The sequence below is a fragment of the Sander vitreus genome, chromosome 17 (assembly GCF_031162955.1).
Source record: "Sander vitreus isolate 19-12246 chromosome 17, sanVit1, whole genome shotgun sequence".
Taxonomy (NCBI): domain Eukaryota; kingdom Metazoa; phylum Chordata; class Actinopteri; order Perciformes; family Percidae; genus Sander; species Sander vitreus.
Genome location: NC_135871.1, coordinates 19,714,513 through 19,742,449, shown reverse-complemented (window position 1 = coordinate 19,742,449; position 27,937 = coordinate 19,714,513). Strand labels below are relative to the sequence as shown.

General features: G+C 39.3%; 2 protein-coding genes across 2 annotated transcripts; one reads left to right on the top strand and one right to left on the bottom strand.

Moving 5' to 3' along the window:
- On the top strand, positions 1 to 18,911 carry LOC144532221 (indoleamine 2,3-dioxygenase 2-like). The gene is made up of 10 exons (XM_078272871.1): positions 1 to 185; positions 949 to 1,044; positions 1,188 to 1,307; positions 3,107 to 3,225; positions 3,414 to 3,428; positions 3,569 to 3,668; positions 3,827 to 3,944; positions 4,060 to 4,111; positions 4,333 to 4,481; positions 4,647 to 18,911. Exons 1-10 carry the CDS (start codon positions 96 to 98, stop codon positions 5,021 to 5,023), a joined length of 1,236 nt encoding a protein of 411 aa, XP_078128997.1. The 5' UTR covers positions 1 to 95; the 3' UTR covers positions 5,024 to 18,911.
- On the bottom strand, positions 9,168 to 27,467 carry insyn2ab (inhibitory synaptic factor 2Ab). The gene is made up of 3 exons (XM_078272872.1): positions 26,302 to 27,467; positions 16,160 to 16,231; positions 9,168 to 9,351 (listed from the first exon to the last, which is right to left on the bottom strand). The coding sequence occupies exons 1-3, from the start codon at positions 27,465 to 27,467 to the stop codon at positions 9,168 to 9,170; spliced, it is 1,422 nt and encodes a 473-aa protein (XP_078128998.1).
- Between the last annotated feature and the right edge of the window lie 470 nt (positions 27,468 to 27,937).

Sequence of the window (27,937 nt, the reverse complement as noted above, 5' to 3'; positions counted from 1 at the left end):
TGATATCTGTGTGTCACAGTCACAGAGTGATTTACCTCTCAAAGCCGAACTCCTACAGCACACAGGGTACAGAGTAGGCTTTCAGGGCAGAGCATATGGAGACTAACAGCAGAGAAACACTGAAGGCAGACTTTGATGCATTTGATATTTCTGAGGAGCTTGGATTTCTCCTTGAAGAGCCACTGGTAAGTTGTATTTCTTTCCTCATACAACAGACTATCCTGTCAGTATTTTTTCAGTCAAAACTGATCTGAAACAAGGTTACAATATGTCATAACAATAACAACGACACACATACATTTGTTTACCATCGAGGACTATTTCCTCTTTCCTCTATTGCCTTTGTATAAGTATTTGGTCAGCAGCACACATACAGTACAGTTGTCCCTCTGGCCTGAAACTGATAACTATGCTTGTTTTGGAATAGGATTATAGAGAGTTATTGATCTGGTAAAAGCCTGTCTCTTCATAGTTCTATTGAGCCATTCACATGACTTGACCTGTTACACAAACTCTTTTATGTCTAAGGAGACATTTGGTAGAAGTAAAATTGTACATAATGGAAAACTCCGTTAACAACCTACGAAAATGATATGTAAATGTTGCAAAACGTATATATGAGCATTGATGTTAATTATAAAATAAAGAATTAAACATTGGCATTAAGCCCACTTATCTGCTTATACAGTTTTTTTCCATCTAGGCATCCACTGTTTTCTGCTTTGTTTATTTTCTCAGTTTTCTACTGCTTCCCTCTTGTAAATTGCTTTCTTTTTCTGATTGATAGAACCATCATTGTCATTGCTTGACATGCAGGTCAGGCACCATGACAAACCTGAGCTGATTATATTACTGATTACACTATACATGAAAATCCCCCCTGCAAAAAAATCAAAATCAAAATTAAAAAATCAACATGCAAGTCACTTTATTGTTATTATCGTCTAGACTAACCTTCCAGACTATTATCGGGTGTGGTTGGACCTGGCAAATAATCTCACACATCTGATAGAGTCACATACACTACGGGATCTGGTTCACAAGGTGAGAATGAGCAATGCTTTCCTAATGCAAATCAGGGTTTAGAACCCATGCATGTAAATGTAGACATATAGTTTAATTTGTGGAACCCTTGATGGTGTTCACTGTTCACTTATGGAAATATAAAAACTGAAAATCTGATCCAGATGCCGGTCTTGAGTCCCGATCTCTTGATTGACCATCGGGAGCTAAGGCTGGCTCATCTAGTGCTGGGATTCATCAGCATGGGATATGTATGGCAGGAAGGACAACATGCGCCTGCTCAGGTAAAACCCTACAGTGCAATGGAATGATGAATAGTAAAAAAAGAAGAAGATGCATTTCAGTCAATGATGTTTTGGCAATGTGACATATACTGTAACACGAAGGCTACGTTCAGACTGCAGGCAAAAGTGGCCCAAATCAGATTTTTTTGGGGTCAAGTGACCAGGTCAGACTTCTTCAGAAGATGTGTGAACACTCAAATCTAGTCCAGATCGGATTTTTTCAAATCACATTTAGACGACTTCCATATGTGGTCCTGAATCAGACCCAGGTCTGATTTTTTTCAATGCGGCCGCAGTGTGAACAACCAAGGCGGATTTGATGCAGCTTTTACGTCAATCTACATCGACATTTGTAACAATTATGTGTCTCTGTGAAGTTATTCACAACGCAGTCCCATCACTCCTGGCTTTGTCTCTGCATCCACACAGCCCTCTGTAGTGAATTTGCAGCCATAACATTGCAAAAGGACAAAATAGCAACTTTAGCTCTCTTTCTCTTCATTCTTCTCCTCAGCACTTCTCAGTACTTCCTCCATAACCTCCCTAACTTTAGTGCAACAGCGTGCTGCGTCTGATGTCATTGTTATTGTTCTTTTGTGCATGCGGGTCAGTTCGAAACTGCAAACAGTTCACACTGGAATCTGATATAGATAGATATTCAAAAATCTGAATTAAGCATTAAGACTTGCAGTGTGAACGTAGCCTAAGAGTCTACAGTGGCTTTGTGAGGCTGTACTTTGGCACAGCAATGTGTTATGACAAATGTTTTAAGATAAATACTAACATCAACATGCTAACAAGCTGATGTTAAGAAGGTAGAATGTTTACCATGTTCACCATCTTAGTTTAGCTTGTTAGCATGCTAACGTGTTCACTGGCACTGAACACAAAGTGCACCTGGTGAGAATGTCATTAGTACTGTATTGATTTGTACCAATCCATTCAGTAGAAGCTGAGATATTTCACAGGATAAGCGAAAGCATTGACCAAGAAGTGGCATTAGAGGAGAAGTCAGGGGAATCATCAAATTCAGTAAGATATATTCTCTGAGATCGACTAACTTTAGCACAGAAGGAAATTCTTAGTTTCCCTTCTTTACTGGCCAGACGTCAAATTCTCTTACAGTGGAAGTCTCCAAACCCTCCTTCAGTTTCACAGTGGCTCAAAGATGTTATGTTTTTCTTGAAACTTCAGAAAATTAAGTACACGATGAGAGGTGACACTGATAAGTTTTTTCGTATATGGCAGCCTTTTCTATCATATTTCGCAGACTTACAAGTTTTACCAGACTAAGTCCTGTTATATGGAGCTAAATCAGGGCCAAATGTTTTATTAATTTGAAAAAAATATATATAGTTGAAAAACTAAAGCTTGAAATAGAAAATGTAAGTTTTGGTCTAAAACTTAAAAAAATTCTTAAATTTTCAATTTCAAGCTTTAGTTTTTCAACTATATATATATATATGTATATATATATTTTTTTTCAAATTAACAAAACATTTGGCCCTGATTTAGTTCCATCCTGTTATATTTTGTATGTATGCATATTATTCCAACTAAGCCAGGGTGGGGTGGGTGAGTTTTGTGCCTTATTTAATTTATTTATTTACTTATAAAAAAAGATTCATTCTCTGGGCCCAAAGTATTTTGCCAAGCCATCCATAGTTGTTGAGATATTTCAGTCTAGATCAAAGTGGTGGACTGACCAACAGCCATTTCCTCCCCTTGAGACATACCAATAGCGTGACTAAAAACCATCACTACCGGATTGAAACTTTACTATTATGCTTGTTTGATAGATTCTTCCAAAAGCCCTTGCCTTGCCATATTGGCTGGTATCTCGTAGGCTCGGCCTTCCACCCATCCTGACTTATGCAGATTCAGTTTTAGCCAACTGGAAATTAAAGGATCCCACAGGGTGAGTAATGTTGTTTTATTGCCTTATTTAATGACTTGACTTCATGTCCAAGTCCACAGACACTCTTTTATTATAATAGTAACATTACAATAAAACTGTATATGTCTTATTTTCAGTCACACACAAAGAATGTGATATATCTCTTTCTCCATTGAAAACGCTAGCTTCTCTTTTCATTTTCATTTTAGGGATATGGAAATTGGGTGAGTAGAAGGAAAAGGAAAGCTCATTCACTGTCACATTGTTTGAAATTTCTCAACTGCACTTTGCACACATGATTTTTGTAGTCTGGTACTCGTGATGTTCAGCTCATTTATTTTCAAAACATAATTTTCAAAAATAGGAACATGGACTTGATAGTTTCATTTCCTGGTGGTGAGAGTTGCAGGGGATTTTTCATGGTGTCATTGTTGGTCGAGATGGCTGCCAGTTCAGGCATAACGGTTAGTTGTTGCTGTTCCTTTTTTTATGTTAACTCTTTCTGAACCTCAGCCTGATTCTGTCTGTCCATATTTCCCCTTCCTTTTTTGGGTTCCAGCCACATAATGTGTGTGTTTTTGTCCCTTGTCACTTAGTGATGGATTTTTTCAACTCTAACCAGGGGGCTCTGGAGGTGATGCATGCTATGAAAACCTCAGACCTCAGTGGCATACAGAAAGGTCTCGTCAAAGTAACTCAGTCTTTGAAGAAGATGAAGGAGACGTTCAAACTCATGCACAGTAAGTTTTAATTAAACCTAGCTCAGTCGAAATTTAATCAATTTACATGCTGTGCCTTTTATGAAAGCAGGAACATTCAAGATAATTAGAAAAACTGAATTTGTGCTCTTTCTAGATCATGTGGATCCAACTGCCTTTCATGGAACATTGAGAATTTTTGTCTCAGGGTGAGTTTTAGGGCCGTTACAATATCCTGCATACTGAAATTATTAATATTTATCTCATCTGGTGCAGATGAAATGATGAACTTCCCTTCTGCCTCTACCCTCCTATTGTACTTTTCTTTATTGCTGCACTGTATGTTTAACTGGATAACATGTAAAATAGTACTGTGTGCTTCTAATTGCATCTATAAAACAGAGGTTGTATGTGGTCTAAACTGTTTTAGGTGGCGAGACAACCCCATGCTTTCAAGGGGGCTGTTGTATGAAGGTGTGAGCAATGAGCCAATTTTGTTATCAGGTGGAAGTGCAGCCCAGAGTTCAACCATTCAGTGCTTTGATGCTTTACTGTGCATCCAGCATGAAGATGAGACAGGTAAAAATGCATTTCCCTTTTGACCCCATCAGATGCTTCTCATGAATGAATCACTGTTTTTGCAGTCAGTTGATTGCTCTTACAGAAAATGTTTCCAGAAACAGTTCCTATTTTCTTTCTTTCAAAGTCTCGTTTCTGCTCTCTTCATTGATTCGGCCTATTTAGGATCCTTCCTGACACGCATGAGGGAATATATGCCTCCTGCCCACCGTCAGCTGATAGAAACTCTGTCTGTCTGTCCTTCTCTGCGAGACTTCATCCTGTCCCACTCCAGCTCTGATCTCTGCCAGGCCTACAAGTCCTGTGTCTCAGCGCTAGTGGATTTACGAAACTACCACCTCAATACTGTGGCCAAGTATGTCGTTGTGCCCGGTAATCACGCCTGTGCCATGAGGTGCCCGCTGAGAGGTGTGGGCACTGCGCTGAATGAAACAGGGACAGGCGGATCCAGTCTTATGGTCTTCCTCAAGAGTGTTCGTAACACCACTCAAAAAGCACTAATTTTAGAGAGACCATCTGCTTCAAAAGAAACTGAAATGTGATATATATATATATATATATATATATATATATATATATATATATATATGTTGCATTTATGAAATGTTTACAAAATAAGTATCAACAGACATTATTTCCATTATTCTAATTAGACAATTGTATTTGTTGTTACTAGAATTTAAGTCTTAGTAAATTGGCTAGGTCAGCTATGCAACATGTAGTGCTTGCTAAATGTTTAGCTCTTAGTAACCATGACCCCCTAAGCCCGAGACAGACCAAGCCGATAATCAGCCGTTGGACAGTCTGGCAAGGTCAGTGACTCGAGGCTGTTCGGCATGTTCCGTGCTGTCATCCGTCGGCCTTCATTTTGGCCGATTTGACATGTATAATTGGCGGGGCGGGCACTGCCGGCAGTCGGACTCAAATGACCCATCTGATTGGTAGAGTGCTAACCCGGAAACGGGGAGCAGAATGAGCGTGAAATTAAGACAGATTCAGCAACTGTATGGCCTATTTCTCGCTTAAAATGTTTTCAGAAACACGTTTCGGTGAACTATTTTAGTAAAATATGAGATCGTATTCTGAACAAGCCACCATGACAGTCTGTCATTGATTTTATGGAGAAACCAGACCCACGTGAAAAGACAATTTTTGACCTAATATCTCAAACAAAAAATCTAAATGTTTATGTATTATTATTTTTTTCTAGGCAGAAATGGGCTTCCACGTTACCCTCAATATCAATTAAAAAAATGCACTTTACTTTGACATAATACTTAATTGAATCACATGACATGATTGTAAAAACCTTTTCTGACCATGCTACAGAAGGGACTACGTCTAGTGTTGCATCATGGCCAGATGTGGTCCTGCTGCTACCTGTAGCGGGGGCTACCACAGAGGTGTTTTGAGTACTTTGCCAGTTGTTTATGTCTGCTGCCAGATTTTGTCAACGTGATAGCCTCGCAACTGTGCAAGATGCAGTCACGAAACTTTACAGGAGTTTAGTTGAGCACCAAACGAAGGCTGAGTTCGAAGATGGGTGTGGTCCGAGCAACAGCCTCTGCCCCTCCACTTTGCGGCCCTGGCCCGACAACCGTCCAAGATACAGTCACAAAACTTTATAGGTGTGTAGTTGACATTAAAATGAAGTCCACGTTCGAAAATGGGTGATGCATATAATCATAACAATGCCTGTTGTGCAATCATGTTGTTTTGATCTGTTTTAAAACTATTTATAATAAGGAAATATGTATGTATAACATGCTTACAATGATACAAAATGTTGTTTGTTTGTTTGGCTTTTGTAAACAGAAACTGATAATGGAAACTCCTACGTGCTTGAGAGTAAGGGACAGACAGCAGAGGAAGGAAATAAATGCAGAGAGAACCTTGAGCTGTGGGAAAAATAGAGGAAGGAAATACACTGGTAAAATAAAGGCAAAAGAGAATCAGCTGAGGAGAATGAAAGAGACAGACAGAGTAGGGGTGATCAGGGGAGAGGGATGGATGTGGGATTACATCACTTAGTTTGATGGAATGGAATCCCCACTCACTTTCTGGGCTTTGACTTGAAGGTTGTGTCTCTTCTTGCAATTGAGCACTAATCACATTAAAAGAGAGAAGAAGGAGCTCTACCACACTGCTGCTGCTAAGCCCTGGTTATGGTCCAACTCTGCTTTACTAAAGCACAAAAGATGTAAAATGTGGACTGTTTGACATTGGGTGAATGCAGGGCTGTAACTACACCTACTGGTATAGTTGTAAAATAGAGTTGCGAAGTAGAAGAATAGATGCTTTTCTCCATTCTGTATTCCCATTTGAATTATTTACCTTTAACGGTATACTCAATTTTACTTAAACACAGGACTCTCCTGAATAATGCAATCACCATATACATTTATGTTATGGCCACTGGTTTCAGTTATTTAAACTTTGTTTCTGAGAAATCATGTTGTGTCCATCATTTTGGCAGAGGGGACGGCTCTAAATACTACAATATTCATAAGCCTCAGCCACCGTTGCTTTGGAGAAGAATCCAGTCAGAGGCACAAGCCACAGCGGCAGAGAATTCAAAAAGCTTTGTCTTTGCACGTGAAAGCACGTTAGGATGAAATTATCAGATGTTTTTTTTTTTTTAACGTTGTTAATCGTAGTTAACTTCTTTGCCCAAATGTTTGTGTTCACAAGCTTGTACCTTCATGTACTTACCATTTTTTAAATCAAGGAAAGAGATATTTTCTAATGTGGCTGTTAATCTGAGCTAAGAGTTTCATGCCAATCAAAGCTGTAGAAATGCTCCAACTGTGTATCATGTAACATTGTCTATGAGCTAAATGAATGGGACTTTTACTTCCGGAACCAGGAGAACCCTATATAGCTCCTATCACTTTACAACTCTGTTGCCATGGGCTTTCAGTAGAAACAGGAGCACACTGAATCACCTTCAGTTGAAAATGTTTTAATTGTGATGTAGAAACAGTAGAAAAATGCATAATATTGCATATACTCACAAAATTGCACTTTCTCAATGTACAGATCTTTGCATGGAAATTGATGACCTGAATAATGTAACCTACTGCGCAGTCTAACGATGGGAGGCCAGTGAGACATTTCTCAGACATTTAACAGTACCATAATCTACATAAGAGCTGCTGTTATAAAATTACTGACTTTACTTACTGACAGTAAATACCTGCTTTGTAACAGCGTGCAAGTTCAGTATCATTGCTACATCATCAGTGTTTTGTTTTGTACTCAACCAAGGCTGGTGGCTACAAGTCTTCTTTGCTGTAAGGTTGCTACCATACTAGCACTGTATAGCCATTCTACTCTAGCAAGTTTAGTGCACAGTTGTTTGTGTGGGTTGGTAAACAGATGTTTGGTGTTCTGTAATTGTTTTAAGCGAGAAAAAAAATTGTCATTTTACAAGATGGAACTTTGCAAGCAGTTGCAAGATAAATTTATATTACAAAACAACATGTCAAGTGGGAGCTAACTGGGTATGAAACAAATTACTTAGAAGATTAGGTTTGAGTCTTTGAATCAGAGCTTTGCTGTGACACAATGAGTGACAAGGCAAACTCTTAAAGGACTCAAAGAGAAATGTCAAAATAGGCTTTACTTTTTGTTTGAAATTCAAAATAGACAAACCCCAAACCCTATTAAGTTATCATAGAAAATACTTGGAAATAGTCAAAACATTATATATGTTGTTAAAAGATTTGACCTAACCAAGAAAACTTAATTTTTAACAATTATACCTGCTTCAGGAGGAAGGGCCCACAATTTCATCTCACAGTACTTTGCTAAAAAGATGCAGATATTCTAAAAAATAAATTCTGAACATTATGTGTCAGTGTAGCCAACAGAAAATGACAGGATGACTGAGGCAAATTTGGCTGGCTAGTTGGTTGGTTGGTTGCACAGTGAGCTACTGCAAATGGAGAGACGGAAAGAAAGACAGAGAGAGATAAAGGGACAGAGTTACAAAGAGAGGAAAGAGAAGGGTTATTAACAATGGCAGGCAAACGTTCAGTCGGAAAGACAAACTGGGCAGGATGCTAACAGATAAGGAGGAAGAGGAGAGAATAGACAGGGTTATAAGAACAGCGCTGACACACTGCCATGTACTATACTGTGTTTCAGTCTTTTACACGTTTCTCTCAATAGTCAAATGTTTGTGCTTTGCCGGAGGTGGGGCTGATGTCCATTCAAAGATTATAGCTTCACTCATAAAGGGCCCTCCACATGGCGCCTCCTCTTGATGCCAAGCAATATGCTGTGAGGGGGAAAAGACCAAAAGTGCATTGCATTGGAGAAGGCAATAAAAAGACGTACACATAATGTGAGAGGTACCCAGAATAAAAAATAGCATCCATCTTTTCACAGCTTAGAAACATATATGTATCCCAAAGCTCACCTAGTTTTTGCAGGTGTGTCCCATCCTCTTCAGTGAACATTCCAGAAAAAGGTTTGACAGAATTTAAAATGTTTTAGTCTCTGTTGTCCCCCAGCTGACTCAATGTGCAGTCTCAACTCAGAACCCCAAATGAGCTGGTTTCTGTCGTTATCCATCCTTACATGTTGATTACTCCCTCTGAATATTCCCTCATCCATTTCGAGAATAACAGAGGTACTAATGTGCCCAACAAAAAGGCTGTTTCCAAAGCCTTCATGTTTTATTCAAAGGAACCATAACTTCCAACGAGCATGCTTTTTGGACTCTGTCTTGGACTTGCGTTTGGGGGTGGATGTGAACACTTCATTGGAGTAAGGCAGAGCGGGGCACTGTTGGCTGTCCAGGGGGTAAAGTCGCTTAATCAGGGGCTGTAGCTTGTCCTCCTGCAGCTTGAAGTCCAGCTCGACGCTGTAACACAAGCATAAGAGGGCGACATATAGAACATTTACATTACTCAGTTCAGTATTGTACTTTAAAAACAAAGATTAGATTATAGATTTCTTGACTGACAGTAAAATCAGGTGCATTGATGTGAAGGCTTTTATAGCGATTTCTCTTTTTGGTGGCCATAACATTTATGACTCAGTTTTGACTTATTATTATATTAGTAATTCACTGATGTCCAGATGGAGGCTGGGAGGGAGGCAAACAGTTCAAATGCACTGACAGACATCCTGGCAGCGCATATCTCTTGTGGCACATATCCACATTTCAGAGACTCCTCCAAGTAATAGAGTTCCTTTGCATCATCTCTGTATTTTTCATGCATGCAGTCAAAGGGCTTTTCCTGCATAGATTATGCATGTGGGTTGCTCCTGACATCAGACTTCCACATCCGCCAGTAAAATCCCAGGCTGGTCATCGTCTGATTTTGTTCCAGCATCGTAGTTGAGCTCTCTCTCCGATTAAATCTCTCAGGGCTGGGAGACATGCGGAGCTTAATCCCATCCAAATGAAACCATTGAGAGGCCAAGCCGACCTTGATTAACTGCCTGTATTCAAGCAGGATATAAATACATTATTATACACCATATCCTTTCAGTTTATTGCTATTGATTTGTAGTGTTCTGTTAATGTATTTATTCCTGGGGTATGCAATACATTTTGAAAGCATTCAAGTGGAAATAAAAGAGAATGAATCATCTGCTATGCGCCTGCCAAAGTGACATTTCTCAACCTGATAATGAAATGTTCTGTTGCTTTTTTTTGTTGATTTGTCCTCATTTTATTCATTTTTTTAATCGCCAACATTACTTAACGCACTGCATTTTAAAAGCACAGTGAGTACTAGGATTTACAAAGCTTAGTCCTGTCATTCAAAGTCTGGAGGATTAAATTTGGAAGGGAGACGTACAGCTGCCAAACGAGATGACATCTGACATGTCAAGGTCAAACATGTAGTCCTCTCCTTGTCTGCAGGCACACAAGTAGACATTAAGGTACAAAGTTTGGCCTACCAGGGTAACGGCTTTGATGGGCAGTGTAATTAGTTCACTGCAGGATATGCTATACTCACAGTGACATAATGAATCTTGGGAACTGTCTTTACCCTTAAGATAAGTGTCGGTTGAGAACAGAGCTCTATTAAAGCCTTCAGGGGAGAAAATGAATGCAGGGCTGGATAGTAGTTTGGCAGGCTTGGACTTCCAATGAATCAATACGCTAGATTACATTAAAAGCAAGTAAAAAATGTACAGGAGTCTTGGTTTGTGGCTGCTTGAAAGTCAACATCATTATTGATTTATGAAGGGGTTTTTAAGCATGTTTGGTTGTATCAAAATGAAACTTCTTTTTGCACAGTGCTTTGCTCGTTCTCCATTCTTGTATGTGCTTTTTCCTGATTTCCTGATAGAACATTTGCAGGTGGACACTGAATCCTTGACAATGAGAAACTTAGTTTTTAGAGTACACTGAAGCCCTTATCTTAACAGAACTGCTGTTTCTGCAGTATGTGATGCACTTGTTTTACGTCTTTTATTCATATAATTCATTGTTTCATTTCCTACAGTTTTTATCTCTATTTGTATCTTTTGTTTTATGTTAAAAAAAAAACACTTTTACAACTGCTGTTTAAACAATGTTGACTTGACAGAAAGCAGAGCAGAATCACAGCAGCACAGTGCAACATAGAATAGCCTCAGCAATTATTAAGCAATTAATCATTGCACAGATCACTGCAATTACTGTGGACAAAATGCCTCGGTGGGAAGTCAGAGGCAGCACTGTATGATGTGGGTGGCACTAGGGAGCAGGTGCTTCAGCAAACAAAAGCCCTATATCTAAGATCATCTGTACACAAACAGATTGAAGCTGCTGGAGACAGGAAGGCTTTTCTAGGGCATTCAGCAAAGCAGATTAATCATCTCTTTAGCTATGCAGTGTGAGTAGCTGTTGTTGTGATCAGTGGCGAGCTGTTTGTTTGTCTGTGGTCGTGGTGCGCTGAGCACCATTCAATGATTGTTGCTCCTGGGAGGGATTCTGATGCTGTGAGATGTCTTTTTAGTACGACAAACTCTATTCATTCAGCAGCATATACCTGCTTGCTGCTGTTTTTTCTGCTGCTGGCATCTTTCAGCGTAAAGTCATTTCTCGTCCTGTGATTTCCCTTTTGGCCATTCACAGTGTTCAAACTCTCCACTTGACAAGATGAGTGGTTCAGACCCAGTATAGTGTTACATTTCAGAACTACATGACGGGGCATAGTAGATTGAATCACTAGAGACTGACAGTTATTTCCTCCACTGACAGGCAACAGTTGAAGCAGAAACTTGCCACAGGTTATGCAAATTAGATGCTGAAATTCTTCTCCTGTCATGTATATCAGATATTAAAGCTATTGTCGATGTCTATTACATAGCTTTCTGCTTCACAGACGCACAGAGAAAAACGCAATCTCATTAATGAGAACAAAACAGAATAGGCAATCTTGACAATTGTTCACCGAAACAACCATGGCTCTGCCATCTCAGCGTGGGATACAAGTGCTAATTAGCTCCTTGCGTCTCATCATATTGCTTTGCAGTTGCCTTTCCCTGAACTTAACTGTTTTTCAAAGTCATTGTTCTAAATTGGAAACAACTACACTGTATACTTTGATTCAAATGCTGGTTCTTATTCAACACAGCATGATAGGAATAAAATCCTTTAATGCTTTGATCTGAGCATGTTTGTTAAACTGGGCTTCCTGCTGTACTCTAGGTTGACTTAGTGACAGGCCACATACAATTTGCAACTGTTTATTTAATTGTTTGAACTACACAAATAGATAACAAGGGAATATAAAACAGCAGAAGGTGGATACAGTCTCATCTTTTTCATATTTGAGTTTAATGTTTATGGAAGGTGGGCATGTCTTCCCTACTTTATTTAATATGACTGCTTGCAGTTACTTTAAGCTAACTTAATTTACATACCTGCAGATGTTTCCACATTTTCGACGTTGATAGCATTTTGACTGCTCACAAACATTATTTGCATTGCACAGTTATGTTAGAACCCTTCTCAGGTTTTTGTATGAAATGTTTTTTATAGTTCCGGCAGTGGAACACGTTTTTATCCGTAGCCATAGTGGAAACTCCCAGACCGCTTGAGTCAGTCGGGTGGCGCTGCAAATTCAAACAGGAGAACCAATCGAAACCATCAGAATAGCATCAAACTTTACTAAACAGCTGTGGCTGTGAATGGCAAAAGAAGATATTATACACATGAAAAACATGGAAAGCAAAAAAAATAATATTATTCAACATATAGCCTAGCTTTTTACAGAAAATATTAACAGAAAAGGTAACCGTAAAGGATTACAGTTATTTTGTAATTAAATTATGTAATGCCGTTACATGTAACGTTACTCCTCAACACTGTAAACATCACTAGAGGTAGGTGTGAAATTATGTTTTCTTTTGTAACATGGGTGAGGGGGACCCTTTAACGGACCCCTTTTCTCCGTGATGTGATAGACAGTATCATTCTAGTTATTCCATTAAATAATCGTCCATACATTGAACCTCTAGCTCCTTCTGTTTTACTTGCCATATGTATGCCCTATTTGTTGCAGTGATGTATGAGATACTGCAGTATACTGAGAGTGGGTGGAGACTGTCAGGGGGGAGCTGAAGTCTGGATAAGACCCATAGATTGAGTACCTGAGCTCAGCAACTGCTCAAGCCCTGAATTTATCGGACATACTGGAGATGCTGGACTGCTCTGAAATTAAGGGCTAAATCTCAGGGGCTGCTAATCTTACTTACAGTTGCAACATGCAGTTGCTGTCTTTGAAGGCTAACTTTTGGTCTCAACTTGCTTTTCTCATTTTAATTTGCCTCACTGTACTCAGGCCTCCTCATCAAGATGTCATAAGTAGGATGGTGATCACCATCAGCAGTTTATCTCACTGTATTAAAATACTATTATAATAACGAGGATGCTGGTGATAAGGTGAGGTTGACAGTGAAAGGTACACCTGAAATCAAGAGCAGAGATAAACATAAAGAAATGCTTTCATTGTTCTCTCTCTAAAAACATAATTCAGTCTGGGAAGCTTTGTGCATCTGAAAAATTGTTAAACAGCACTATTTGCAGAGTTTAAGATATTGATGACAATTGCTATGGCAGAGATAGATAGGTATTCAATGGTTGATCTGAAATAAACAACGTTTAATGGTACAGAGCACAGAGTAAATGATGATCTCCCACTTTATTAGTACTCCACAGAGTGGGTTTTTATTGTGAAAAACTTTATTAGCATACCACATGCTTTGGTTTAGTAACCACCGACTGAGGGCACTTCTTTTGCCATCAGAAATTGTTCAGAGTATGTTAATTAAGCCAAGCTGCTTCATACAGAATTGGCAGAAGATAAAATCAGTGAGGCGAAAAAAGAGAAACTCAGCTATAGGCTTTAGGTCTTTTCTTCGCTCCTCTACACAGTTGGCTCATTGCTTCAGTCTTACTGTTACATCTATAATGTTTGCTTCTCCCAAATGCAGTATCTGCAGTAAGACACAATGAAACAAAATCACGACACGGATAATACCCTTCATGGGCTCATATGACAATTTATTTACATGGTTATAAATATTCTTACATACCTACTCTGCTTAAACCCCCAGACTGAAAGCGACACTTACTTATAGTAATGGCTTAACCCATGAAGACAAATCAAAGAAAAGGCCTGTCTGATCAATAGAGACACAAACAAACACACACAGACACACTGCAGTACTCTTGCTGCACCTATAGTACTTTACATAATGAAAGAAATGTAGGAGAAGGAAGACAGCATAATATATATTTATTTTATATTTTTTATATATTTAAAAAAACATCTTTCTTACAATGCATATCTTGATTAAGCCTCACACTGTATGCTTTGTCACATTCATTATTTGTGATCTTTGCAGGATTCATGGAAATTATTATCACGTGGAAATTACAAAAGATTATAATAATCTTCTAAAAAAGAATGATCACACAATTCATCTCGGAAAAATGGGACATTCTTTTCTTTTCGCTAACCTTGGCCTTGTTTACTTCAACATATTTATGAGTGGTATGAACAGCTAGGTGTAGGAGTAGGTTGAAGGTGAACAGCTTCATTTAATGTAGCTGAACTCTTAATAAACATTAAGACCTACGAGGGTCTTCACAGATTGGTAGGAAGACAGGATTAAAAGGATCTTTTTAGTCAAGTCAGACACCAGGTCATCAGGGAAAAATAGGCCTTTCTGCTGACAACTGTCAGTGACTCTGATGGCAGAAATAGATTGATCTGGTATGTTTGTTTTGCCTTACTGAGGAGTTTCAAGTCAGTTTTTCAGCTCTTGCTGAGTAGAGGTGATCTCCCTTTTGCCTTTGGTTGGTGATTCTTATTCTTTGATGGTGACTCAGGCTTATTCAGTAGAGGCTTAAATCTGTTTTCCAGTTTTATTACAGTCCACAGCTGCTGTCTGTTTTGCACTGTTGAGGGTGGCTTTCACTCTGCAGCACTGTTATACTGTTGTGTTTTTGGAGCGATATCGATGAAGGAAAGCCTTTTTTTCTATTTTTGCTTCTACCTAGACCAACATCAGACCAAAGCTCTTGTTTTGGTGCACCAGGAGCAGAATACGAAATAATGTTTAGTCCTCGTCCTTAGGCAAGCCTGAGTGCTCACGTGTGGGTCAGTTGTGGTGTTCATATCCAGTAGGTCTTGATTAGTGTGTGTGCGGCCGAGATCCAATATAAGTGTTTCCCTGCGGCTTGGAGTGCTCCAAGTTTAAACGTGATCAACCACCACCTGTTCTTGAGTTGTGGAAGAAGAAGTTGGGAAGATCACTTTACGCTCACATTCAGAAATGCTACAAAGTTAACATCTATGATTTTGTGCTTTTTAACCTACTTTAACACAGGCTCATGTGAAAACAGCTGTGAAGTCCCACTGTACAAAGTGTATTGTCTGGAGAGTTTTTCCAAGCAGCTGTCTGTTTCCCGTTTTAGAGAACAAGGTAACAAGCGGGTTCAGCAGTGGAGGCTTTTGGAGTGAAGTGACAAATGACACAAGGGTGAAACTTGAGTGGATTTTCCACCTGCTCCTGAGTCGTTTTTCAGGCCTTAACAGTTACACTACTATAAAACACTGTGTGTTTTGTCAGAAACACAGTGTTTGTTTGTTTTTTATCCAGAGGGTTAAACCAGTCATTGTTTCTAAAAAAACATCTTGGTACATTTTATGGGACGTGATAAAATTCTAAGTCCTCACAGGATCAACTGTATGTCCTATCCTATCTAATTCACCTCTCACTGCTGTGTATGATTACTTATTCATACAGTGAGGCCCTACATCCCCCAGAAACCATTGCAAATGACATTGGTGGTATTATCTATTTTATCATCCATTGTAGAAAAACATGCTTTAGTGTAACAGCCAATCAACTGTGTACAATACTGCCAGTATATGCACATTTACTTCTTTGAGTTATTCCTTCCATATCCCTGATACATATTTTGTAATTCTTCTAACATGTGTTTGCCTTTGCCTGATCACTCACGCCTTAGCCAGATCACTGTAAATGCATGCATGCATGCTCATACATACATTTACATTTTCTGCCCAGTAAAGCATCACTGCACCAAACATCTCCTGAAGCATCCCCCTTACACACTGAACCAAATTATCATACAACAAAAAAACTGCATTTAATGCAGCATTAATGACACACTGGCAGTGAAAAGGGCCCACCTGTAAATGATGCATGCGCTGTTTCGGCAAGTGTCACAATTTGCTGTGTCTTGTCCTGTTCGGTAGGTGAGCCTGTTAACAGAGAGATGAAAAGATATATGTGATACCCAGTGACAGGCTTTAGCTTCCACATTTCAACACCTGTGGGCATCAGCTATCAGGTACAATTTGTTCAGCTTTGTTTTCACCCAATGTTGTTACTATTCCTAATAGTTGAAAATGCAGCAGGGGCTCTGATCCTGCAGTTCTCTCCGATTTGGTTAATCAAGTGTGTAGACTTGCTGATTTTACGTAACAGGATTACCTCGCTTTGCCACAACATAGTTTTAAAATGTGTTCTGTGTCTCTATTTTATAGGCAATAGGAAGTAGGTAGCAACTAAATGCTGCATGAATCATGTGTAATGAAAAATCAATACCTTTACATTCTGTGCTATACTGTACATGTTTTTTATTTCTCAGCCAACTCAATTTGCTACAGACATAATGAACATCAAGGATTTAAAAAAAAGCAATCAAGAAGACAAATTGTATCTGCTTTGTTTATGGCATTGTTACACAGCCCAGAGGGTCTATTGTATTTACTGTATAAGAGTTGTAATTCGTTATGTTGAAAGACCTCCACAAAGGAGCAACTTAAGCCATCTCTCGGGCCCGATGGAGGCTTACAGTATATGTACTCGTCACAGATGACACATTAAATATACAATTTAAAGTCCTTATCTTTCATATTGCCAGTTTTTTGTTTAAATATCCTAATTTGAGTTTGCATGCAATGGCAGGCTGCAGTGGTCTGAGGATGATGGGAGGGGCTATGTTAGAGCTGCACATGTAATTGCTTGCTGTCACGGCAGCCATTCACCCCGTTAGATGACATGGAAGGGTTGGACCTCAACCGCTCACCATGACACGAGAGGTGACCTCATTGGGTGAGAGAACAGCGCGTGGGTCGAAAACGCTGATGGGAGCTCAAGGTCAACAAGTTCATCCATCCTGCCCTGTTCCCAAATTAAGTCTCTCTGAACAGCTGTGAGCACAGACAGTAATTCACTGCAAGGTCCACTCTAGTGCTGTGCTGCTGCCTGGCTTTTCATGTACAGCCTTGTAATTTAAAGAGCTTCGCTCTAATAATCAAAATGCATTAACCTAAATTCATAATCACCACGTTTACTCAGCACAAATTTTACCCATTCAGGGTAAAATGCTCATGACCCCAATATAGTGCCACTGTAGAAAAGAATGTCGCAGAGGATGATTTCATAGATGCTTCTTGAGGGAAAAAATAACTGGACCTCTGAAAGTCGTTCCCTTAACTGACTGTTTGTTGGCACAGATCCACTGCTGTGTTGTTTGCCCACGTCAGCTGTCCTGGGAGATGTCCTGCCCTCGTCATTCCAGTTTTACTGTCCACACCCCCTGCCTGCTGCTCTGCCTGAGCACTGCATACTATTTTGCGTTTTATTTATTGTTTTATTTTATATCATATTGTCTCACATGGCATGCTTAAACATGGGGTAAATACGGAACTGTGTGTCATCTATGTCATCAGTAACATTTACTGACTATTTGATGCAGCATCGTGACTAGCATGGGTAGAGATTGTCATTATTAACTAGAATGGGTAGAGATATTATGGCAGTTTTATCAGTACAGTATAACCTAGAGTTGGCATGCATCACACATAACAAATATTAAGCTATGGGCTGTTGTTAAACCAATATTCTGTGTGTAACTGTGTTGTTGACTGTCGATCAACCACTTTGAGATAAAAACCTTGAACACTACAGTTTAGGTAATGAAGCTGGTCAGGGTTTCAGAGTTTCACATCAGATATGTGATACAGATGACAAGCAAATGCATTGTTTGTAGTTCCTTTTTTTGCAATATGTCATTGGTAACTATCCAAAGTTTCTTGTGACTTCATCAAACTTACAGAGAACGAAACTGATGACAATCACACGCATTTCTGTTGCGTTCTTGTACTTTTGCAGGGAATATTTGTCTTGTTTGTGATTGGCTTATACAACACGTATGGGACAGCAAGTAAAATCCCCCCAAAGAATGGAGGAGTGGGGTATTTTACAATAATGCTATTTCCAATGTAAACAGTGAAGTAGAGATAACTTAATGTATAACATGCCTTCTTACAAACATTGTGCCTGTACCATTGCTGGGCCAATAGATTACTTTATCCTTGTGTCACTACATGTATGCTAAAAGCAGTGGACATTGTGTATTTCTTTTGGTTCTTTTGGTTGGATTCATCAAAAAGTGTATCTTTAAAGAAGGTTATCTGACTATCCAGCTATGCAAAAAAGAGAAGTGTATTTGGGAACATACTGTGGTAGGTATACTGTAGGCTTTGCGTCCTGTAACTGCATCTCTCTAATAACGCACTATAGCAGGCACAGTTTCATGGAGATGAAAGGCAAAGTGTCATGAGGCTGCACTAATTGGGCCTTTAAAACCAAATTCCACAGAGCCACACTGGGGGCCTTGTTCTCCACTGGATATGGATACGACTTAAATACAATTTGCTTTGTGTTGCTTTGTGTTTTAGAGATGAAGTAAATTGATTCTTACAATTGCACTGCTGTAGCAGTCTGATAGTGGACATGGCTTGAGGGCTTTATGAAGCTGGTTAATGCATTTTCTTCTTTACAAGTACATATGTAATAAATATATATATCAATTATGACACAGACATTTTGGAGGCACTCTTGCTCTTGCATTAAAATTACACAGTGACAGTATTAACATATATCGTGCTGTGTATTTTATTCGCCATATAATTTGACCTTGATGGTTGATCATGTCACCACTTGTAGAATATTCTTTAACCATGCTAGCGGTACACTGAAAAAAAAAAAGTCTTTTGAATTTACTTGATTTTAATGTGTACATCGGTCCCACATGATCAGAATGTGGTTAACTGAAATACTCAAATTTCTTCCTCTCTATTACTTATTTCTTGTCAAACCAACATATTGTATTCACATAAGACTGTCCATTAAAATTGTGTTAATTTAACATATTATTTTTCCGTTACAGTAACATGAATTTATTGTGTAATGTTCAGTAATTGAATCATGTTCAGGATACCTGATTTTAGACTGTAACTGCAACTTGATTTCTTAAAGCTAGTATTATGTAAAGGTATTATGTAACTTTAAGGCAATTTCATCATGTCCTTGGTACCTGAGTGGGGTCTCTAAATCTAACATGATTTGTTAAAGTTAACTCTATCCAAATGTATCGTAGCCATCGGTTCCTTGTTGTGTGTAGGTAAATACAGTTGTATGTTGAAATGACTTGCATTGACAAAAAAGGCAGAGTTAGAATTCTGTACTCAAAATTGTCTATATTAAAACTTACGTACCAATTTTACCCAAAACGAATGAGTGCAGTTGCCATAAACAGATTTCACAGAGGGATCAAAAATCTTAACCTCTACATCAACAGCAGTGGATTCAACCACACAATTATGCAAACCAAAATGTTTTCAAATCGTAAATTATTTACACAGTGCAATGGTTTTAAATATAAAGTAACCTCGCACTAACCATCTTCACAGTGTAACAATAGGAGCATATACTGTACATACTGTACTTCGAAACATATCTTGATAGTGGACCTTGAACAGCAAAGACATTTATAATACTTCAAACATATCTTCAGTGGACATGGCAAAGACAATTATAGTACTCTTTTAAAAGTGCAAATACAAAATACTGTGAACTGTCACAAACAGTGCTCTCCTGAGAGAAAATAAAAAAGAATAACACCTTTTTCCTGAAATAGTCTAAATCAAACATGGCACAAAGTAAATAAGGCAAAATAAGAGCTAGTGCTTTGTTACTGAATTTACTCCTAAGCTTAAAGGGTAACTTCAGTTTTTTTCAACCTGGACCCTATTTTCCTATGTTTTTGTATGAATCTTTGAAAATTGGTTGCTGTGAACCGGGCTACAATGTTATATAGGGCAACTGTGCAAGGTCAGTTAGCCTCCACTAAAAGTTCGGATTTTGCCGCTGACAGACTCAGATTATCATTCTAAGTGTCTGACAACATTATGGAAAGGATAACTACAGAGAGAAGTAAAAGCACTGTTTAGAATCTTACTCTTTAACAAAAAAGTCTATCTCTGTAATGTTGTATGACAAGTAGAATATTAATCTGAGACTGTCAGCGGCAAAAACAGCACTTGGCCATAAATTGAAGGTGCACAATTGTCCTATAATTTACATTGAAGCTTGTTTGGCAGCTGTCGACTGAAGCGATAGTCAATAAATCAATTAATTGCACAATAAAAAAAATTAGCTTGATAATTTTTCCGGCCGAGATAATGCCATTTGCATGCTTGTTTGTTTTCCTTGTCTCTCTCTCTCTCTCTCTCTCTCTCTCTCTCTCTCTCCGCACTTTGCAGTTAAGGCGCCATAAAAAAAAAGTATTGACGCAAACACGTCACACGACCACGTGACGGCGCCATGACGGACGGCGGAAGCACAGGCTAAACAGTAGTGGACGAGCAGAAAGTTTCATAGTTTCAATCAGTTTGAAATACATAACACTAAATAAACTGTATTTATGACTTTATATGGCTTCTTCTATTGAAAAGCAAGTTGTCGTGCTGTTATTGGTCGAGGTAGGGCATCTGGTAGGTGCTCACAAAGAGCAGTATTTGGAGAAGTTGGAGATAGCAGGATTGCATACTGACCCTTAATTCGTTCTCCCTCCGTTTTCACGGACCTCATTAAATCACCGAGTCTGCCCGACTTCAGTCCACACGATCTGTACCACTATGTGGTAAACGAGGTATCCCCATATACTGGTGCTGATCTCAAAGCTTTTAAAAGTCTGGATGCTTCCCAGTTCTTTGTAGCTGGCTGGGTTACAGGTATGCAATGCTACGCTAACGGCGGGGGGAGGTACCTCATAATGGCAAAGATAAGACATCAATCTAGGGTTTATTTTGTATTAATATGTATTCTTTACTTAAGTAAAGATTTATATAACACGTAGCCCATGTTTTTAGAGGACATGGTCGGTCGTGGCTACCCACATACCGTTGTTCACTGGGTGTGCCAATGCAACTTCCTAGCTAATGGATGCCTGAACACATCCCAGCTCTGGGAAGTGCAGTCATTAATTATCTATCACACGTTAATCCATGCAGTAAATCACGGAGTGTATATGATAAGTAGTAACCACACATAATTGTAACCTCTAGCCATCTTCTTATCTGTGATTATATTCGCTGTGTAGCCTATGTTTAGATATTACGATGCGATGGGCAGCAGCTAGCGAGCAGTCCAAAGCAAGCTGCAGCTAGCTCGTCAGCTAGCCGGGGTAGGAGCTCCGCAGACCCGAATTTAACTCGTTTTTGAAGGTAGTTTCCGTGCCATGTCATCTTTAATTTAACCGATATTTTTTGTATGTGTGTTAAGTTAAATGATCAAGGGAACGGCTTTCTTTTTTGGATATGTAGCTAGGTCAGTGAATAACCGATGTTAGCTAGTTATGTGGGTCATCATCGGGTTGGACCTGTTAGCAGGACAGCTGGTTAGCACGGCAGCTAGCTGGTTGAGGATAATTTTATTTATCACTCATTTAAAACAGAAAGGCAATACATACACATGCTTTTGTTGGTGAGGATTACTCTGCAGATTGTTAATGTGAGAACACAAACACGAACGAAAATGTACGAGTTTAGCTATATATATATATATATATATATAGCTCTTCCGCCGTCCGTCATGGCGTTCATAATTCGCGCGAGTGGAGCGTGACGTCACGTGCAAAGGGTCAATATGAGCGATATCCGCCGTGTTTTCTCCCTTTCATTCCAAAGCACACAGTTGACAACCTGCAGGTGGAAGCGGTGGAGACAGGCTCGGACATAAACGCTGCTGTGGACTATGTCTGGCAAGCGGTTTCAGGAAAGTGGCGCCAGTGTGTGTGTTTGTGTGTGTGTGTGTGCGCGCGTGCTCGTGTCGGCCCACCCCTGCATATCTCCAACCTGCAGAGGAACAGAAGAAAGTAGCTGCACCTTCACCAAAATGAAGACTGAAAAACAGAACTATTTTGGTACAAATATTTACTCGCCATGTGACAGATTGCCACATAGAAATAGATAGATATAATTTATTAATTAGATATTATTTAAATTTAATATTTAGTGTTTAATAAATAATTGTTAACGGTAGTACAGAGTCTGTAGTCTATCGCACAAACACTCGAGGAACGCTGCAAACATTTGACAGCCAGTACGAATTGCCTGGGAGAACATACATGTCAAAAACGGCAATTCCACAACTGTACAAAAGCGTGAAAGACGACATACTAAAAGGAGATCAAAGACATATTGTGGATATGTAAAATATCTTTCAGTTCAAGCGTTAAATATTCTTTAGAAATAAAAGTTTTTTTGATCTTTGAAAAGGTGTGCATTATTGCATTATTATGCCATCATCATTATATTAGATGAAAATGGTCTCAGGACGACAATGTTATCGTTTATCCCAATAATTTCTGGGACAATTTATCGTCCAGCAAAATTTGTTATCGTGACAGGCGTACTCGCTTGATACTGGACCAATGTCGAAGATTGTTGTTCCCATCAGTAACAAGAACATAGGGTCCAGGTTGAAAAACCCAAAGTTACCCTTTAAATTGTGCACTCTGCTTTTTTTTTTTTTTTTTGTTTTTTACAAATGACAAAAAATATTAACCCTGTGTAAAACATTTTTCCTGTGGAATAAACACAAAGAGAAAATTGTTTTCATAATGGCTTCACAAGGGAAAAAGTCCATCTGGTATAGCAGTACCAAAGATGCCTGTTGGACAGCTCAGTCTTTACTAAAAAAGTCTGTTTTCTAGAGAGAAAACCTTTGCTTTGTTTGCAAAAGGTTATTTCCATGCATCTCCATGTAAATCATGTCCAGTTTAAAACAGTCCAAAGGGTACAGCCATACCAACGATGCCTTTAGGGACAACTACGCTGTTTGGCTGATGGCGCAGTCTTTCCGACCCTTTCACTGGAAGAGCCTGTTTTTTAGAGCAAGGGCTTTGTGGAAAGTTTCCCTCCATCAAGTTCCATGAAAATCTTTTAGATTACCTCAAAAGGTATAACGAAGGCCAGCAGGGTAGCTGAAGTTCAGGGCATACAGTACATTAGTCCAAACAGCATAGCAACAGCTAATGCTACATTATCAAGATCTTGCAACATCTTGATGCCTTCAAGGACAATTCTGATGTCCTCTGGTTCATCACTTGAAGCATGTCCTTTAAGAACATAAATCCTAACAGTGGTGTCTTCAGTGGCCTCGTTGATGGCGTCTTCATCCATACCCTGTTAAAAAAAAAAAAGGCCAGTAAATAAGACCAATCGAGAAATACATAATTATTAAATCATAAGGGAGTAGTAAGCACATTGGCTCAATAATTAAAAGACCACACAAAATAAAGCACACAGTAAAGACACAAAGGCAAGCTAAAAATCCAGTTTGAGTCTGACCTTAAAAATGTTGCTTTATAGAGGGTTTTCACGGCGCATCATCTGACGCGTCATCAGACGCGTCAGAGATTGGAAGTACTCCGCATCACAACAAAGCACAGGCACTGAAGTAGATCCCAAACGGCGTTAAGGAAAATGGTTAACTATTGCCATGTTTTAGGTTGTACCAATAGGTCAGACCGAGAAAAACATTTGGAATATTATCGACTTCCAAAAGTTATTAAAAACCAGGGAGAGGAATGTCAGAAATTATCAGAGGAAAGGAGGTGCTTGTGTTTGGCAAAGCTCAACCAGGATCTACGAGGGAAAACTCTGTCTTGTTCGGTCTTTGAATTGAAAAAAAAAACTATTGAGAGTCACTTGGCTACACCTTGAGTATCACAATGATATCATACAGTTAAGGTTAGGTTGATTAAAGACGTTATTGCATTACTTACTTTGGCCTTCACAACACAACGGTCGTTAATGACTTGGTACTGCGTTTCCCTCACCCATCCCCACACCATCTGGTTATAAGCCTCCAAACTTTTGTAGGATTTAAGGTCTTCCGCTGTGTATGGGCTCGGTGAGAAAACCATGTAGTTGACTGTATCGGGATATGCAACTGAAGGAAGAATCACCGGGTCGCCATGGATCCAAGAAGAGGGAGCCAACTTGTAGGGATCTGCACCGCCAGTAAACTGTAATTTCTCAAAATAACGTGCCTTTTTTTGTGGTCCAAGTCCTTCCATGCCTTTGCATCTTGGACGCATTTTGATGAGCTTTTCTGTTGTTTAGACATAAAGTATTAAAATATCCAAAGTGCACAATACTCCATTACTCCATTCAGTTGTTTACACCGAGTGCCTCCAATATGGCCGTGCATCCAGGTTACCACCCAGAACGTGACATCGGTGAAAACCCTCTATTTATATGAAAACTTAGTGATTTAGGGAGGGCTTCTTTAGTGTGCACGAGTGGAGAGAGTGAATTTAGGAAAATGACATGATAAACAAAGAGTTCCCATTAATGTTATACACTGTGCTAACGTTAGTTGCCCGGACATATTTTCATGTCAGCAGCACCCTCCCGCATATAACACACACACACACACACACACACAGCAACTGAATAACCGACAGCTTTACAACACTCGTTCGCTCTTACCCGACGTTACATTGAAGCCCCGTTATCTCGACCAGGGGGTCAGTAGAGAAACACAATTATCCATGCTAAACTAAGTTATAAGCTAGTGGTGGATCAGCTAGCTAAACTAATTAGCAAACCAATATATAATGTTATGCCCAAACAACTCGACTGACCTTTTTAATTGTTACATAAAGTAACATTACAACAGCATCAATGTAATCTAAATGTAACGAACAAAACCCGACCACTTAACACTCATTCTCATGAGGCCGATTGGCTCCTCTTCACCGGCTGCCATTAACGTTATGTTAGCTACATTGAAATACTGTTGTTAGGAGCGGGACAGTCAGTGGGAGAAACACAATTATCAATGCTAAACTAGCTAAGTAGTTACTAGTTAGTGATGGTATTAGCTAACTTAGTTATAAGAAAAGCGATTTATTTATATAACTTTATGCACAAAAAAGTGAACGGACTTTTGTAACTGTTACATGCAGTACTAAAACATACATTTAATGAAAATGTTGCCTTTATGAACATGAATAAAATCATTTTGATTGATGTTAACTTACTTTTTCATGTAGGAGACCACACATGGCTGCTGTAGAATGAATCCTGCATGCAGTCAACACATGTTCAACATTCTTCTTGTTTTGGGGATGTCCTCGTTGAAACCATATTAAGAGAACGGTTGAAACAGTTTGACTGTGTTGGCAGTGCCACCTACACTTCCTGGCGCCATTTGTTTCAAATATAGCCTACCATTTCCGGTAGTGACCAAACTTAATTTGATCATTTAAAATGTTTAATTCATCAATTTCAATCAACGCAAAAGGAATTCATACAGTTAACATTTTTAAAAAACAACTGAAGTCTACATAATTGAACCATGTTCTTGAAAGGAATATAAATGAATTGCATAGCATATTCTAAATTCATTTTTGTAAATCCAAAGACCTGCTATTTCCCATTTTTTCAGTGTATGACTTGGTGATCCTCTGATTTTCGTCTTGCGCCATAAGCAGGTCGACGTTTTCACTTATTGAGTGAAATATCTCAACATCTACTTGACGGATTGGCACTGCATTTTGTTAACCATAATGCCGTTCATGATGCCCTGATGTTTCTTCTAGCCCCATAATGAGGTTAACTTTTTTTGGTTCTCTCTCCTTTGGTTTTAAATCCACATAAAGTGTTAAATAATCTGACTTAACGGTTGGCTTCTTTACAACCAGTTTGACTGCTTGTATTTTTTGTCATCGTCATACTGATGTTGCTGTTTCCAAAACTTAGTAATTACTTTGGTGAGTACAACGTTATCATAACCCATAGAAATAATGGCCATAGCTATAAGACTCAAGACTCAAGTTGTAATAGACTGAAATGACCCTTTATCATAGTTTTTCCTGACAGCACGCTGTGAAATGTTATGTACAATATATAATGTATGTTTGGTTGTATAAACGTCTGTAAGTAACTGTAAAGCTTACTCTACTCACCCCTCTCTCTGTGCTTCACCTTTCTCCAGCTCCTGAATAACTCCAAGTAGGACCTTTATGGTCTCCTGGCTCGAGCTGATGAGGCTCTCCATGGCCTGCAGCTGTGCTTTGATATCCTTGTCTCCAGATAAGGGCATTATCTGCTGGCTGCTCCCCATGCCTGGGGCTCCTGTGTCTTTTGGAGGAAAGCCCTCATCCCCTCCAACTGTTTGCTGGAGTTTAGAGGAGGCTGACACATGCCTTGTCCGACACTGCCCTTGTGACTGCACGGCACATTTGGCACTATGGGGAAGTGTTTGTGACTGCTGTTCGTTTAGCTGTGGACCCTTTTTCCGTTTGCAGCTCACAGACGGGCTTCCTAAAGACTCCACCTGTGTCAAAGAGTTCCACGCAACAGGGCCCCTGCCCTTTGACGTGTCCTGTGAAAACTCTGAGTTAGCCAGCTGGCGCTTTGAGGAAGTGCCAGCTTCCATGTCTTCTTTGGGTAATCCTTTGTTTTTGGTCCTTGTCCCACAAACTTGGTACTCTGTTTCTCTTTTGGAAGGAGGGCTGCTCTGATGGCACTCTTCTGAGAAATGTGAAGGGTCTGGACAAGAGGGTTCATCCACACAGTTGGCACTGGAAAGCAAATCCTCTGTATCGCTATTGTCATCAGTGTGGTGAAGCAATGCTTTTGTCTGCCCCACAATCTTACCCTTGTACTTGGAGGACTCCCCGATAGGTTGTCCATCCTTTCCTCCTGTCTTTATATCACTCAAAAAGCCATTGTTTTGTCCTTTATAATCTTCCACCAAAGCAGTATGTTTAAATGTATGTCCTTTTTTCCTGTCAAAAGGGAAAGTCTTGTATTGCTTAGTGAGGTCCGGTGAGGTCTGGACACCAGTACTCTTGGTCACGTTTGGAATAGAGCGTCTGGCAGGCATGGTCATGTACTTTTTGTGTGTCACTTTGCAGGAAATGGATCTGGAGTGTTTTCCCCGATGCTCATTCTGAGCGTCACAAATATCCCTAAAACGCACTTGTAAGGCCTTGTTTCTCTTCTTCACCTGCTGTTTGCCTAATTCTGGTCCTGACTGTGCATCAAGGTTGTGTGATGGGCCTGTCTCTGAATCTGATTCATCCGAATTTGACAGAACAATGCATTTGGTGTCTTCTTTGCTCACCATATTTCCTGAAAAAGGTAAAAGAGAAAAAACATCAGTGTCTGTGTGTTACTCTGTTACATAGTGAGAAGGAATTTAATCTATAATCACTCCTGTGAGATACTGTAACAAATGATTCTTTTCTCCTCTGGGACCATAACTTTACATTCTGGAAACACATTATAAGCCTTTATTAAAGACACAATCTGTGATCCAAAATTCCAAATCAAAGATCCAAAATGTATAACATGGTCTCTATCAATACACATTAAATGAAATGTGCCAAAAGTAAAACACTGAAAACCACTACACGACAAAAATAAATAATAGTCATACTGCATGTACAAGTCAAACTCTCCAATTATGTAACATGTAATTAGTCCCACAATTATTGTTTTCCCCAAAACTCATTGTAGCCTATAGGTTTAGGTTATTGCCATAATTTTGACTTATTGCAAACCTTGAACGCATAATGTTTCTTACGGAAATGCACC